Source organism: Chiloscyllium plagiosum, unplaced genomic scaffold (assembly GCF_037043375.1).
Source record: "Chiloscyllium plagiosum isolate Xiang-an unplaced genomic scaffold, Cpla_swu_hap1 HiC_scaffold_42, whole genome shotgun sequence".
NCBI lineage: Eukaryota > Metazoa > Chordata > Chondrichthyes > Orectolobiformes > Hemiscylliidae > Chiloscyllium > Chiloscyllium plagiosum.
In genome coordinates this window covers 93,980,235-93,997,182 of record NW_028270180.1, presented here as the reverse complement: position 1 = coordinate 93,997,182, position 16,948 = coordinate 93,980,235, and the positions used below count along the sequence as shown (strand labels likewise).

At 45.0% G+C, this 16,948-nt stretch overlaps 1 protein-coding gene across 12 annotated transcripts in view; it reads left to right on the top strand.

The window, feature by feature from the left end:
- Positions 1-16,948, top strand: part of LOC148138007 (uncharacterized) — a 50,092-nt gene that overhangs the window by 17,902 nt on the left and 15,242 nt on the right. For 7 of the 12 annotated variants that reach the window (XR_015754086.1, XR_015754085.1, XR_015754077.1 and 4 more), the window contains one exon: positions 5,182-5,290. The exons of 1 other annotated variant lie outside the window; for it this stretch is intronic. Coding sequence is in view for 2 of the 11 variants with exons in the window: in XM_087981980.1 (XP_087838106.1) it covers positions 5,182-5,290 (109 nt within the window). In the remaining 9 variants the exon portion in view is untranslated. Of the gene's footprint in view, positions 1-1,543; positions 1,645-2,883; positions 2,962-5,181; positions 5,291-16,948 lie in introns of those variants that run through there. 4 more of the 12 variants (XR_015754083.1, XR_015754080.1, XR_015754079.1 and 1 more) reach the window with 3 other exon arrangements.

Here is a 16,948-nt window from a genome sequence, read left to right as displayed (position 1 = left end):
CGCGATAGGAGAGCTAGCTGAATCTAGAGAGACATTGTTACAGGAGACCTCAGATCCGCGGTGTTCTCCTCTTGTACAATGTGGGAAATAAGGGATGCTTCCAGTGTCCCTGGCGACAATATGTGCAGGAAGTGTGCCCATCTGCAGTTACTGGGAAACTGCTTTTCAGATCTGAAGCTGTGAGTGGACTCACTGTAGCTCATCTGCAATACTGAGGATGTTATGGACAGCACGTTCAGTGAGTTAGGAAAGGGAATGGATGACTATCAGATCAAATAAAAGGCTCAGGAAGGAAATGCAGGAGTTCCCAGTGATCATCCCGTTATCAAACAGATACTGTATCCCGCTTTGGATTCTGCACAGAGCAGGAGGAAAGAGAGTGACGGGGATTCAATAGTCAGGGGTACAGACAGGCACTTCTGTGGCCACAGGCATGAATCCAGGATAGTATGTTACCTCCCTGGTGCCAGGATCCGCGATAGCATGGATAGGTTATTGGACATTGTGGAGCTGGAGGGTAAACAGCCAGTGGTGGTGGAATCCTCTCACTGTGCAGACCGTGTATCATTTACATTCTCCACTGCTTCTCACTCATGTCTGCTTCAAAAAGAGGGAATCACTGAGAAACACGGAATAAAATGGGGTCAGAGTCTCTGGTATTAAACTGTTGAACACAATGCCCCCATCTTATCCATATTGGTCATCAATCTCACATGCCCGCTGCGATCATCTAATACCTTTTTGATATTAGAATAGATGATAGATGATTGGTTAATGTTTTGGGGAGGCAAATGAGCAGAGAGGTTTAGTAGGAAATTCTGGAGCTCAGGGTGCAGGAATCTGAGTTAAAAATGGGCTATCCTCAAGGCTGGAATTACAGAAAGGCACTTAGCAGAGAGATTTGTGGGGATCAAGATTACAGAGATAGGGAGGATTGTGTGATTGGAGGATGTTACAGAGATGCTTATGATAGCAGAGATAAGGAAGAGTTGTGAAGCTTCATGAGGTGACAGTGATAGGGAAAGTTGTGAACACGAAGACACCGAGAGTTAAGAGTTTCAAACTTATATATCATGGAAATGGACCCTGTGGTCTAACCAATCCATGTCGACTATAATTCCACCTAAACTAATCACACCTGCCTCTGCTTGGCCTATATCCCTCCAAATATTTCCTATTTATGTACTTATCCAAATATCTTTTAAGTATTGTAATTGTATTCACAGCTACCACTTCCTCTGGAAGTTCAACCCATAAGTGCAAAAATAGAAAAACTCATGTCTTTTTAAAATCTTTGTCATCTCTTCTCAAACTGTATGCACCGGTGTCTTGAATCCCCCTCCCATGCAGCCATTCATCTTATCTACACACTCCATGATTTTATAAATCTCTAATAAGGTCACCCCTCAACCTCCTGCTCTCCAGTGACAGACATCCCAGCCTATCCATCCTCTCCTTCTAAAACAATCCCTCCGTTCATGGCAACATCCTGGGAAACATCTTCTGAACCTTCTCCAATTTAATGACATCCTTCCTCTAACAGGGGGACCAGAACTGAACACAGTGAAGAGGCCTCACCAACATCATGTATAACCTCATGACAGTGTCCCAACTCCTATACCTAAAGGTCTGAGCAGTGAAGATAAGCGTGCTAAACACCCACTTAACCACCCTGTCTACATGTGACACAAACTGCAAAGACCTGAACCCCTCGGTCTCTTTGTTCCACATCACTACTCAAGGCCTTACTTTTAATTAGTGTAATTAATTAATGCGGCTAAAGGAGATGTTTGTTTTCTTAAAATATAATATCTTACATTTATTCAAATTAAATTCCATCTGCCACATTTCAGCCCATTCACCCAATTGATCAGGATCCCTCTGTATTCGTGGATAACCTTTTGTTACTGTCTACCTTAACAGTTTTTGATGTCACCCACAAACAAACCATTCTTTGTATATTCTAATTCAAACCATCTGCATACATGACAAACAAAAATGGACCCAGCACCGATTCCTGGAGAACACTGCTGGTCACGGGCCTCCGTGTGAAAAACAACCCTCCACTATTACTGGCTCCTATTGTTAAGCTAATTTTGTATCCAGTTGGCAAGCTCTTGCTGAATCCCATGGGATCGAACTTTACAACTTCGTCTCCCCTGCACAACATTTTTAAAGGCTTTACTAAAGTCCAAGTAAACAATGTCTGCCACTCTGCCCTCATCGATCTTCTTGGTGACTACCTTAAAAATCTCAATCAAGTCTGTGAGACACCCTGTTAAGTAACCATGTTGAGTGTCCCTAATCATTCCTTAACTCTCCAAATACATGCAAATCCTATCCTTCTGAATCGCCTCCAACGGCTTACCCACCACTGAGGTCTACAGGTCCTGGGCTGCTCCTTATACCCCTTCTTTAACAAAGGTACAACATTAGCCACTCTCCAGTCATCAGGCAGCTCACCTGTAGTTATCGATTACACAAATATTTCTCCATGGTGTCCACAATTTCCTCTCTCCCAAACTGTTCCCGTTCTATCACTTCAGTCACTTGCCCTGTCTGATCAGACAAGAAAAGGGCAGGTGTTGCTTGCTTCCTGATAGGAACATTTAAATATTGATAAAGAACATTTCTTTTAACCCATTCTTTACCAACCAAACCTTTCACACTATCGTAATCACCTACTACTATAACCTTATTGTTGTGACTGTATATCGGAGATCTCTCTGTATATTTGTTCCTTATATTCTCCCTGATTATTGCAGCGTCTATAGTGCCATCTGACCAAGGTGATTTTTTTTAAAGTTTGAAAACACAATTTTGTTTTTAAAAAAGCTTTCCTCTGCGATTGAAATATAAATCTCTTTTTGTTTATTCACTCAGATGTGGATGTTTACCCTGAGGGCAGTTGAGAGTTAACCACATTGCTGTGGGTCTGGAGTCACATGTTGGCCAGACCGGGTGAGGATGACAGTTTCCTTCCCTAAAGGGCATTAGTGAACCAGATGGGTTTTTTCCTAACAGTCGATAATAGTTTCATGGTCATCATTAGCCTTTTCATTCGAGATTTTATTGATATCAGATGCCACCATCAGCCATGATGCTTCCATCTAACCCTAATCCTTGGAAGATTGCTCATTTTACTCGTCTAGCAAGAATATCATCTGGCCATTGCCTCCCTTTTTAGCAATGTATTATTTTTAAAAAAGCTCCATCATTCTCCGTGTACAATTTGAGGTAAAATTACACACATGCAATTTCTGAAGCCGGAGGGGGATTACAGAGACAGAGAGGGATGTGGGTCTAGTGGGGGATTGTTGTCCAAACATCACTGTGGTGTACATGGACTGCAGCATTTCAGGGAGGCCGTTCACCACCACTTTCTCCAAGACACATAAAGGTGGCCAATAAATACTGGTCTGGGCAGCAAAGGCAACCTCCAGTGAATAAAACCGAGCAGTGACCTCTCCCAGCTGACTGGTTGTGAAGGTATAAACCGCTCGGAAATGCAGCTTGGAGAAAAGAGAAACAAACAGTGACATTTCACAGCTGCCCTCCGAGAGACCTCGCTCTCTGAGCTGCTCACAGCCGGATCAGCTCAGTGGGTTTCAGTCTCTTGAAATATCAATTTTAGACGGTTTTATTATATTAATAGTGAGAAATGTGAGGGTTTTTTTTCATGTCTTTCGGTCTGTTGTTTAAATGTTTAAAATATAAAGCGTAAGCATTAAGTTATTCTCGGGCAGTATTTTTCGAGCAGTAAGACTGTGCCTTTGTCTTGGTCTGTAGATTGTTAAGGCGGAGATATGGCCTGTTGTAGAGTGGTGTGCTGTTCCTGTCGGATGTTGGGAGATTAGAGAGAGTTTCAATGATCCTGATGATTGTGTCTGCAGGAAGTGTGTTTGCAAATCCTATCAGATCACATGGATTGGTGAAGGAGTGATTAAAGGCAGTGAGGAATTGACAGGAGCCGGGGGGTGTGATAGGTGGCAGTCTCAGGATTGCAGGATACTGCAGATACAGTCAGGTAGATGGGTTACCTCTAGGAAAACTGGGAGGGGTAGGCAAGTACTGCAGGAATATCCAGTGGTTATCCCCAGCTCAAACAAGTGTACTGTTTTGGAAAATGTAGGGGGTAATAGATTTTCAGGGGAATATAGCACTGACAGCCAAGTTACTGCAACTGAGACTGGCTCTAACATAATGTAAGGTATACCCAGTTCCACGCAAACGATGGTGATAGGGGACACTCTAGTCAGGGGCACAGTCTGCCATTTCTGCAGCTGACAGTGAGACATCAGAATGGGGTGGTGCCTCCCTGATGCTAGGGTCAAGGATGTCTCACAGAGGGAGCAGAATATTCTTAAAGGGGAGAATAGCCAGTGGGAGGACATTGTACATTGGTACCAATGGCATAGGAAGGGGAAAGCATGGGGTCCTGATGAGCAGAGAGATTTGCTAGTTCCACTCGGGAGGTATTAAACCAGTGAGGGAGTTGGGGTAAATCTAAAGAGATAGTGAGAAAAGAGGTATGTCCGAGGCTGGTACTGTTCAGATTAGACTGTCAAGGCAGGCAAGAGCAAGCCACAGAATAAAGTGGGACGGACCAGTTACCCTGCATTTATTCCAGTGCAAGAGGCCTGACAGGTCAGGCAGATGGGCTCAGGGTATGGTTTTGAACATGGCACTGGGATATTATAGCAATTACAGAGGCATTACTCAGGGATGGATAGGACTAGCAGCTTAATATTCCAGGGTGTAGATGCGATAGAAAGGGGGCAACAGTACAGGGGGAGTGGCGTCTTTGATTAGGGATAACATTACAGCTGGGCTTCGGGAGGATATTCCTGGGAGTACATCCAGGCAAGTTACTTGGGTGGTACTGAGAAATAAGAAAGGGATGACCATCTTACTGGGATTGTATTATAGACTCTGTCCCAATAGTCAGCGGGGAATTGAGACACAATTTTACCAGGAGACTTCAGTTATCTGTAAGAATAATATGGATGCAATGATAAGGGGTTTTAACTTTACCAACATAGCCTTGGAGTGCTGTAGTGTTAAGGGTTTGGATGGAAAGGTATTTGTTCGGTGTGTACGAGAACGTTTCAGATTCAGTTTGTAGGATGTACCTACTAGAGAAGGAAAAAAACCTGACCTGTTTTCTTTATTCATTCACAGGATGAGGCTGTCACTGGCTTGGCCAGCATTTATTGCTTCGTTTAACCAGAGGGCAGTTAAGAATCAACCACGTTGCTATAGGTCTGGAGTCACATGCAGACCAGACCAGGTAAGGATGGCATTTTCCTTCCCTAAAGGTCATGAGTGAACCAGATGGGATTTCCCAACAATTGACAATGGATTCATTGTCGTCACAAAATTAATTTTTCCAGATATTTATTGAATTCACGTTCCAAAATCTGCTGTGATGGGATTCAAACCCAGGTCCCCAGAATGTTATCTGGGTCTCTGGATTAATTGTCTAGCGATAATTTCACTCCGTCATCACTGCCTCTTAGGAAATGAGGCAGGGTGAGTGACCGAGGTATCAGTGGGGCAGCACATCAGCACCAAAGATCCCACAGTATTGTGGCTTAGTGGTTAGCACTGCTTCCTCAGCACCAGAGACCTGGGTTTGATTCCAGCCTCTGGCGACTCTGTGTTGGAGTTGGCACGTTCTCCCCAGTGTCTGTGAGGGTTTCCTTCGGGTGTTCCAGTTTGCTCCCACAGTCCAAAGATGTGTAGGTTAGTTGGATGAACCATGTTAAATTTCCCATAGTGTCCAGATGCAGTCGATGAGGTTTTGGGATGCGCGGAGAAATCTCTGCCTGATGTGAAAAGATCCTTTTCGTGTCTTGGACAGAGGTCAGAGGGAGGTGTGGCTGCATGTTTTACATCTCCCGTGGCGGCAAGGGAGGGTCAAGGGTGTGGAGCATGGGTTGGTGGGAGGGGGTGGGCCTAACAAGGGTGTTGCCGAGGGAATGGTCTCCGTGGAACGCAGATAGGGATGGAGAGGGAAATATGTCTGTGGTGGTGGGATCCGACTTTAGGTAGCAGAAATAACAGAGAGGTTAATGCACTGTATCTGGAGATTAGTGGGGTGGAAGGTGAAGATTGCAGGGTTATAATCTTATTGTGGTTGAAGTGGTGGGATAAAGGTGGAGGTGCGGGAAGTGGAGGGTATGCATTGGAGGGCATTGTTGATCAAGTGAGAGGGAAATTGTGGTCCTTGAAGTAGGAGGCCTTTCTGGGATGTCCTGGGGTGGAATTGCTCCTCCTGGGAGCAGATATCGCAGAGGCAGAGGAATTGGGAGTACAGGATCATGCTTTTATACTTGAAGGAAATCAGGAGAGCAAAAAGAAGACATGAAATAGCTTCAGGCACTGGTTTAAGTAGAATCCAAAGAGATTAAACAAATATATCACAGACAAAAGATTAACTGGACCAGAGAATAGGACCCCTTAAAGATCAACAAGGCTGTCTATGGAACCACAGGGAGTGGGAAAGATATGCAACTATTTCTTGCCATCTTTTACTGGAGAAGGATATGGAAGCTCGGGAGTTTGGAGAAATAAACAGAGATAACTTGAAAAGTGTCCATGTTACAGAGGAGGTGGTACTGGATGTCTTAAATCACATCAAGGTTGATAAAGCCCTGGAACCTGATCAGGTGTATCCCAAAACTTTCTGGAAATCTAGAAGTGATTGTTGGGCCTCTCCTGAGGTATTTGTATCGTTGATAGCGACAGGTGAGGTGCCATTATTTTAAAAAGGTGGTAAGGAGAGGCCTTGGAACAAGAGAACAGTGAGCCTGAAGTCAGTGGCAGGCAAGTTGTTGGAAGGATTTCTGAGGGACAGGATATCCATCTATTTGGAAACATAAGGAATGATTAGGGAGTGTCGATGTGCATGTACAAAGCCACAATCATGTCTCACTAACTGGACTGAATGTTTTGAAGTGACAAAGAAAATTGATGAAGCCAGGCGGTGAACGTTGTTTATATGGACATTCAACAAGGTTCCACAAAGCAGACTGGTTAGCAGGGTTAGATAACATGGAATGCAGGGAGAGCAAGCCATTTGGATACAAAACTGGCTTGAAGGTAGGATACAGAGGGTGTTGATGGAGGGTTGCTTTGCGGACTGGAGGCCTGTGAGCAGCAGTGTGTTGCAAGGATCGATATTGGGTCCTTAAATAATTGACTTGGATGTGAATGTGTAAGGTATGGTCAGTAGGTTTACAGAAGACACCAAAATTGGAGGTATAGTGGACAGTGAAGAAGGTTAGTTCAGAATTCAACAGGATCTTGATCAGATGGGCCAATGACGCAAGGAATGGCAGATGGAGTTCAATTTAGACAAATGTGAGCTGTTGGATTTCGGAAAGGCAAATCAGGGCAGGACCTGTACACTTAATGGTAAAGTCCTGGGGAGTGTTGCTGAACAAAGAGACGTTGGAGTGCAGGTTCATAGTTCCTTGGCAGTCGAGTCACAGGTAGGCGGGGTAGTGAATGCAGTGTTTGGTACACTCCCCGTTATTAGTCAATGCATTGAATGCAGCTGTTGTAACGTCATATTGTGGTTGTACAGGACATTGATTAATGCTCTTCTGGGATTCTGTTTTCAGTTCCAATCTCCCTGTTCTCGGAATGATGTTGTGAAACTTCAAAGGTTTCAGAAAAGGTTGGCAAGGACTTTGCCAGGGTTGGACGGGTTGAGCTATTGGGAAATGCTGAATAGGCTGGGACTATTTTTCCTGGAGAGTTAGAGACTGAGAGGTGACCTTATAAATGTTTATAAAATCATGATGGACCTGGATAAGGTGAGCAGTCAGGGACTTTTTCCTGGGTTCTGTGGGTTCAGAACTAGAGGACACAGGCTTAAGATGAGAGGGAAAAGATTTAAAAGGGATCATTTTTCTCAATGAACAGAGTTATCAGAATCTGGAACATTCCACCTGAAAAGGTGCTAGGATTTGAGTCCATAAGGAGTTTACAGGTTAACATTATGAATTGGGTGATTGGGACTAAATCTGACAGTTCCTACAAAGAAATGAAGTGCAATTTGGATCATTCTGTGCTCCCTCTCAGGCCAAAAAAGACCCTGAGCTCCCGGTTGCCTGCCACTTTAACACACGAGCGTGTTTCCTGGCCAACATCTGTCTCATGCTTACTGTAGTGTTCCAGTGAAGCTTGATGCAAGCTGGCAGAACACTCCAGAACATACCAAATGGACCATATTTCAAGGACTGCAATTTCCCCTCTCGTGGTCAACCCCAATGCCCTCCAGTGTATCTCCTCTACTTCCCACACCACTGCCCTTGAACCCCACCCCTCCAACCTTAACTCACACACATTGTTATCACATTGCCTGCCATTACACACTACCCACGATTAACCACTAACTGTCTCCGTTGACAGCTATTCCCAACCTATATCACTCCACAATTAGAGCTGCCAAGGACACAAACCTCTGGAGTATCCTCCCTAACCCCCTCTGTCCTCCTTTAAGATTGTTGGGCCTCTCCTGAGATATTTGTATCATTGATAGCGACAGGTGAGGTGCCATTATTTTTAAAAAGGTGGTAACGAGAGGCCATGGAACAAGAGAACAGTGAGCCTGAAGTCAGTGGCAGGCAAGTTGTTGGAAGGGATTCTGAGGGACAGGATATACGTGTATTTGGAAATGATGAGGGAGAGTTAAAGTGGCTTTGTTTGTGCAAAATCGGGTCTCACTAACTTGAGTGTGTTTTGTTTCTTGAAGAAGTGACAAAGATGATTGATGATGGCAGCCTGTGAACGTTGTCTCCATGGGCATTGAACAAGGTTCCACAAAGCAGACTGGTTAGCAGGGTTAGATAACATGGAATGCTGGGAGAACAAGCCATTTGGATACAAAACTGGCTTGAAGGTAGGAGGCAGAGGGTGGTGATGTAGGGTTGTTTTGTGGACTGGAGGCCTGTGAGCAGCAGTGTGCTGCAGCAATGGATATTGGGGCCTTCAATAAATGACTTGGATGTGAATATATGAGATATGGTCAGAAGACACCAAAATTGGAGGGGTAATGGGCAGTGTAGAAAGTTAGTTCAGAATACAACAGGATCTTGATCAGATGGGCCATTGGAACGGAAAATGGCAGACTGAGTTCAATTTAGATATGTGAGCTGTTGTATTTTGGAAAGGCAAATCAGGACAGGACTTATGCACTTAATGGTAAAGTCCTGGAGAGTGTTGCTGAACAAAGAGACCTTGGAGTTCAGGTTCATTGTTCCTTGAAAGTAGAGTCGCAGGTAGGCAGACTAGTGAAGGTGGTGTATGGTATGCTTATATTTATTAATCAATGCATTGAATACGGAAGCTGGGACGTCATATTGTGGCTTCACAGGACATTGATTAAGCCATTTCAGGAATTCTGCTTTCAGTTCGAATATCCCTGTTCTGGGAAGGATGTTATGAAATTTGAAAGGAGTCAGACAAGATTTGCAAAAACATTGCCAGGGTTGAAGGATTTGGGCTACAAGGAGAGACTGGGGCTATTTTCCCTGAAGAGTCAAAGACAGAGGTGACTTTATGGAGATTTATAAATCATGAGGGGCATGGATACGGTGAACAGCCAGGGTCTTTCCCCCCCAGGTGAGGTGGGTCCAAAACAAGAGCACATGGGCTTAAGTTGAGAGGGCAAAGATTTAAAAGGGATCTAAGGGGCAACGTTTTCAAGCTGAGTGTGGTGTGTGTGTGGAATGAGCTGCCAGATGAAGTAGTGGAGACTGATACAATAACAACATTTGAAAGGCTTCCATGAATGGGATGGGTTTTGAGGGATAGGGCCCAATAGCTGGCAAATGGGACTCCAGTAGTTTAGGATTCCGAGTCGGCATGAACGAATTGGACCGAAGGTCTGTTTCTGTGCTGTCCATCTCTATGACACTAATAATTTTGTGGAGACCTAGCAGAAGCACAGATAATTGTCCTTGGAGCTGAGACGGTTAAGCAGTGATTTGGACCAGGTGCAGATTTGTTTCCAAACAATTAATTTGCAGAGAGAGAGGAATTGTTAGCACGATCACAATTTTTCGTAACTACTTTCAGGTAACTGGCAAATAATGCAGAGTGAAAATGGGAACATTATTTCACTCAGTAAGTTCTGCGCACCTGGAATAGGCTGAACGGCAGCTGGACACAGATTCAGCAGGTGTTCTCAAACAGATTTATAATTTTACTTTTTAAGGAAGGACTTAGTGGGCTTTGGGCAAGTGAGAGGGGAGTTGGGACAGATTTGCAGCATCTCCAGAGGGAGAGAGTACAGTCCCAATGGGCTGAATAGCCCCAGCCCCTGTGCTCTGTGATACTGCCCCATTCACTGTGAATGATGAAGCTCATCCCAGGGCAGAGAGAGAGAGGATCCCACCGCTCACCTCACAATGGGGCCCGGCTGATTGATCTCAAACAAGTACATTGTTTCGGAAAGCGTCGGAGGTCACCCTCTCAGGGGCATATCGCACTGACAAGCAAGGTACTGGTACAGAGACTGGCTCCAATGTAATGTGAGGTATATGAGGTTCCTGGTGATCGATGGTGATAGGGGATTCTCTGGTATAGGGCACAGACTGCCGTTTCTGCAGCTGACAGTGAGACATCAGAATGGGTGGTACCTCCCTGGTGTCAGGGACAAGGATGTCTCGGAGAGGGAGCAGAGTATTCTCAAAAGGGAGTATGATCAGTGGGAGCTCATTATACATTAGTACCAATGACATCGGAAGAGGAAAGGATGAGGTTCTGACGAGAGAATATAGCAAATTATCCAGGAGGATAAAAAGTAGGTCTTCGTGGGTAGTAATATCTGGATTACTCTTTGTGCCGCATGCTAGTGAGAGTAGGAACAGCAGGATAGAGCAGATGAATGTGTGGCTAAGGATCTGGTGCAGGGGAGAAGGATTGCCATGTTTGGATCATTGGAATCTCTGCTGGGGTATAATTGACGTGCATAAGAAGGATGGATTGTACCTGAATTGGAAGGTGTCTAATATCCAGGCAGGGAGATTTGCTAGTGCTACTCAGGAGGCATTAAACCAGTGAGGGAGTGGGGGGTAAACCTAAAGAGATAGTGAGAGAAGAGGTATGTCTGAGGCTGGTACAGTTGAGAAGTTAGACAGTCAAGGCAGGCAAGGGCAAGGCACAGAACGAGGTGGGACAGAGCAGTTTCACTGCATTTATTTCAGTGCAAAAGGCCCGTCAGGGAAGGCAGATGAGCTGAGGATATGGTTTTGAACATGGGACTGGGATATAATGGATATTACAGAAACGTGGCTCAGTGATGGATAGGACTGGCAGCTTAATGTTCTAGGGTGCAATGGGAAGGATAGAAAGGGGGACGAGAGGAGGCAGAATGGCGTTTTGGATTAGGGATACCTTTATGGTTGTGCTCAGGGAGGATATTGGGAGTATTTCCAGTGAAGTTACTTGGATAGAATTGGGAAATAAGAAAGGGATGATCACCTTGTTGTGGTTGTCTGCTTGGGTTTCGTCTGGTTGCTCTGGTTTCCTCCCACAGTCCAAAGATGTGTAGGATGGGTGGGTTATCCAGGCTGAATTGCCCATAGTGTTCAGGGATGTGCTGGCCAGGTGGATTGCTGATTGGAATTGCAACGTTATAGGGGTAGGGTAGAAGGCTCGGATGTTCAGTGTGGATGTGATGGGCTGAATGGCCCGCTTCCACGCTGTCTGGATTCTCTGATAATTCTACTAGCTTTAAAATAGTTACAGAAAATAATAGACCAGATATAATAGGTAGCCTTCTAAATTGGACAATTTCGATGGCACAAGGTAAGAACTTGCAAAATTTGTTTGCGGGAGGTTATTTCCAGGGAAAGGGATGGCTGGACAAAAGAGTAACCAGGCAGAGAATAGCAACCCTCAAAAATCAGTAAGGCTGTCTATGGAACCGCAGGCGGTGGGAGAGATTCTGTAAGTATTTCACATCAGTTTTTACTGAAAAATGATATGGAAGCTAGAGAGTTTGGAGAAATAAATAGTGATAATTTGGCAATTGTTCATATTACAGTGGAGGAGGTACTGGATGTCTTAAAAAGCAGAAAGGTGGATGAATCCCAGGAATCTGAGCAGGTGTATCCCAGAACTTTGTGGGAAGCCAGGGAAGTGATTGCTGGGCCCCTCGCTGAGATATTTGTATCATCAATTGCCACAGACAAGGTGCTGGAAGATGGGTGCCATTATTTGAGAAAGTTAAAAATCACACACCAGGTTATAGTCAAACAGGTTTATTTGGAAGTGTGCTTCCAATTAAACCGTTTGGACTATAACCTGGTGTTGTGTGATTTCTAACTTTGTACACCCCAGTCCAACACTGGCATCTCCAAATCATTATTTGAGAAAGGTAGTAAGGAAAAGCCAGGGAACTATAGACCGGTGAGCCTGAAGTCAGTGGCAGGCAAGTTGTTGGAAGGGATTCTCAGGGACAGAATTTGCATGTCATTGGAAAGGCAAGAAAAGATTAGGGAGAGTCAGCATGGCTTTGTGCATGGAAGTCATTAACTTGGACTTGAGAAAGACACAAGGTTCCACATAACAGGCTGGTTAGCAAGTTCAACACCATAGAATACAGGCGGAACTAGCTATTTGGATACAAAATTGTTTGGAAGATCAAAGAGTCATAGATGTACAACACAGAAGCAGAGACCCTTCGGTCCAACCAGTACATGCTGACCAGATATCCCAACGCAATGTAGTCCCACCTGCCTGCACCCGGCTCATATCCTTCCTATTCATATACCCATCAAGATGCCTTATAAATGTTGCATTCGTCCAACCTCCTCCACTTCCTCTGGCAACTCATTCCATACACGTACCACCCTCTGTGAAAACGTTGCCCCACAAGTCTCTTTAAAGTCTTTCCCCTCTCACCCTAAACCTATGCCCTCTAGTGCTGGGATCCACCACCCCAGGGAAGAGACTTTGTCTATTTATCCTATCCATGCCCCTCATTTTATATACCTCTATAAGCTCACCTCTCAGCTTCCGACGCTCCAGGGAAAATAGCCCCAGTCTATTCAAAATCTATTCAACCCCCAGCTGAGCTCAAATCCTCCAATCCTGGTAACTTTCTTGTAAATCTTTTCTGAACCCTTTCAAGTTTCACAACATCCTTCCGATAGGAAGGAGACCAGATTTGTACGCAATATTCCAATAGTGGCCTCACCAATGCCCTGTACATCCACAACATGACCTCCCAACTCCTGTACTTAATGTTCTAACCATATGCTGCCTTCACTATCCTATCTACCTGTGGCTACACTTTCAAGGAGCTATGAACCCGCACTCCAAGGTCTCTTTGTTCAGTAACACTCCTCAGGACCTTACCATTAAGTGTATAAGTTCTGCTAAGATTTGATTTCCCCAAATGCCACTCCTCAGCCCATTCACTCATCTGATCAAGATCCCGTTGTACTCTGAGGTAATTGTTTTCACTGTCCACTACACCTCCAACTTTGGTGTCATCTCACTAACTATGCCTGCTATGTTCACATCCAAGTCATTCATATAAATGACGAAAAGTAGTGGATCCAGCACCGACCCTTGTGGCACTCCACTGGTCACAGGCCTCCAGTCTGAAAAACAACCCTCCACCACCACCCTCTGTCTTCTGCCTTTGAGCGAGTTCTGGATCCCAATTGGCTAGTTCTCCCTGTATTCCATGAGGTCTAACCTTGCTGAGCAGTCAGTGTCTTGGTGGAGGGTACTTTTAGGACTGGAAGCCTTTGGTGAGCAAAATGCTGTCAGGCTGGGTGCTGGGTCCACTGCTTTTTGTCATTTATATCAATGATTTCCATGTGAATATAGGAGCTATGGTTAGTAGGTTTACAATAGACACCAAAATTTGAGGTGCAGTGGACAGTAAAGTTACCTCAGAGTACAATGAGACTCCGATCAAATGGGCTGAGGAGTGGCAGATGAAGTTTAATTTTGATAAATGTGAGGTTCTGCATTTTGGAAAAGCAAATCAGAGCCGGACTTCTACACTTAATGGGAAGGTCCTGGGCAGTGTTGCTGAACTAAGAGATCTTGGAGTGCAGGTTCATAGTTCCTTGAAAGTGGAATCATAGATAGGCAGGGTAGTGAAGAAGGTGTTTAGTATTCTTGCCTTTATCGGTCAGTGCATTGAGTACAGGAGTTGTGACGTCATTTTGCGGCTGTACAGGACATTGATTCAGTCACTTCTGGAATTCTGCTTCAAGTCCTGGTCTCCCCACTATCGGAATGATATTGTGAAACTTGAAAGGATTCAGAAAAGATGTGCAAAGATGTTGCCAGGGTTGAGGGATTGAGCTATAGGGAGAGACTGAATAGACTGAGGCTGTTTTCACTGGAGAATCGGATGCTGAGGGGTGACCATAGAGGTTGATAAAATCGTGAGGGGCATGGATAAGGTAAACAGTTAGGGTCTTATTCCTGTTTAGGTGAGTCCAAAACTAGAAAGCACAGGCGTGAGGGAAAAGATTGAAAAGGGATATTCGGGGCAAAGTTTCAAGCTGAACGTGATACGTGCATGGAATAAGCTGCCAGAGAAAGTGTGGAGGCTGGTACAGTTACAACATTTAAAACGCATCTCATTGGATATGTGATTGGGAAAGGTTTAGAAGGCTATGGGCCAAGTGCTGGCATATGGGACGAGATTGATTTAGGATATCTGGTCGGCATGGACAATTTGGACTGAAGCGTTTGTTTCTGTGTTGTACATCTCTACGACACTAATAAATTAAAATTAAGATAGGTTTCTCTTTTATGGAGAGTTAGCAGAAGGTCAGACAATTCTCCTTGGAGCTGGGAAGGTTAAGCAGTGATTTCGACCAGGAGTTGATTTGTTTCCAGGATATTTCATTTATAGAGAGACAGAGTGAGAAATTGTTAACGTCACAATTTTTAGTAACTACTTTCAGGTAACTGGCAAATTATGCAGGTTAAAAATGTGAAGATTATTTTACTCACTAAGTTCTGAGCATCTGGAACAGTTTGAAAGACAGCTGAATGCAGATTCAGTAGCTATTGTCAAAACAAATTTGAAATTTAACTTTTTAAGGAAGGATTTGGAAGGCTATGTCCAAATGGGAGGTGAGTTGGAACTGACTGTTACCATCTCCAGAGGGGGAGAGTACAGCCCCAATGGGCTGAATAGCTCCCAGCCCCTGTGCTCTGTGATACTGCCTCATTCACTGTGAATGATGAAGCTCATCACAGGGCAGAGCTGTAGAGATGTACAGCATGAAAATACACCCTTTGGTTAAACTGGTCCATGCTGACCAGATATCCCAACCTAATCTAGACCCATTTGCCAACACTTGGCACATATCACTCTGCACCCTTCCTATTCATATACCCATCAAGATGCCAAATGGTATAATTGTACCAACATCCTCCACTTCCCGACAGAAGATTCCATACACGCACCAACCTCGGTGGGAAATAAATTGCCCCTCTGATCCATTTTAAATTCTTCCCGTCTCATGTTAAACCTATGCTCTCTCATTCTGGACTCACCACCCCAGGGAAACAACCTTGTCTATTTATCCTACCCATGCCCCTCCTGATTTTATAAACCTCTATGAGGTCACCCTTCAGCCTCTGATGCACCTGGGAGGATCCCACCACTCAGGTCACAATGGGGCCTGGCTGATTGACACAGCTTCAGACCAATCGGAGAGTTGGCATGATCCTCCAGCCAATGGGAGTGAATGAGGGGTGGGTCCAGCAGGCCAACACATGACCATCAACTTTGCAGGCAGAGTGTCACTGTGAGGGGAGACTCAGTGAGTGTGAAGGGAGTGGGAGAGACAGCAGAGACTGGGAAAGAGATGGAGTTAGTGTGGACTGGGAGGGTTGATAAACACTGTTTCAGTCTGCTAGAGCTGAATTAGATACTCCGGGTAAATTGAAAGAACTGTGGATGCTGTAAATCACACACAACAACTGAAAGTACTGGAAAAGCTCAGCAGATCTGGCAGCATCTGTGAAGTGAAATCGGTTCGCATTTTGTATTCGGTGACATCCTCAGGAACTGATGTTACTGAGAAAAAAATGTTGGTTTTTATGCAGAAGGTAGGGGTTAAGGAGTAAATGATAGGGGGGGAATAGAGTCCAAAGAGAGAGATAGGAGCAGTTGGACAAAGAAGTGGATAACGATCTGACAGCGGGAGGGTGAATAGCTGTTTATGGGGACTGTTAGTGGCTAACCATAGGTAATGTGTAATGCCAGGCTATGTAATAAAAAGGCCTGGTGTGTGGGGTAAGGGGCAAAGACACTAGGATGTGGGAGAGTTCAGGACCTAAAATTATTGAATTTGATGTTGAAGCCAGAGGATTGTAGGGTCCCCGACTGGGAGATGAGGTGTTGTTCTTCCAGCTTGTGTTAAAGTGTGGCGCTGGAAAAGCACAGCAGGTCAGGCAGCATCCAAGGAGCAGGAGAATTGACATATTGGGCATGTAAGCACTTCATCAGAAATGTGGGAGTTGGGGGAAGAGGGCTGAGAGATAAATAGGGAGGGTGTTTGGAGTTGGGGGCGAAGGGAGCTAGGAAGAGACTAGGTAGATGTAGATGGGGCGTAGTGGTGAGAGGGTGGAATGGATAATTGTGAAGGAAGATGGACAGGTGGGACAGTTCAGGAGGCCAGTGCCGAGTTGGAGGGTTGAATCTGTGATAAGGTGGGGGAGAGGAGATGAGGAAACCTTGATGCCGTGTGGTTGAAAGGTTCCAAGGTGGAAGATGAGGTGTTCTTCCTCCAGGCGTGGGGTGGCTTGGATTTGGGGGTGGAGGACACCCAGGACTTGCATGTCCTTGGCAGCGTGGCGGCAGAGGGGATGTAGCTGAAGTGGTCGGCCACAAGGCGGTGGGGTTGGTTGGTGCATGTGCCCCAGAAATATTCCCTGAAATATTCCA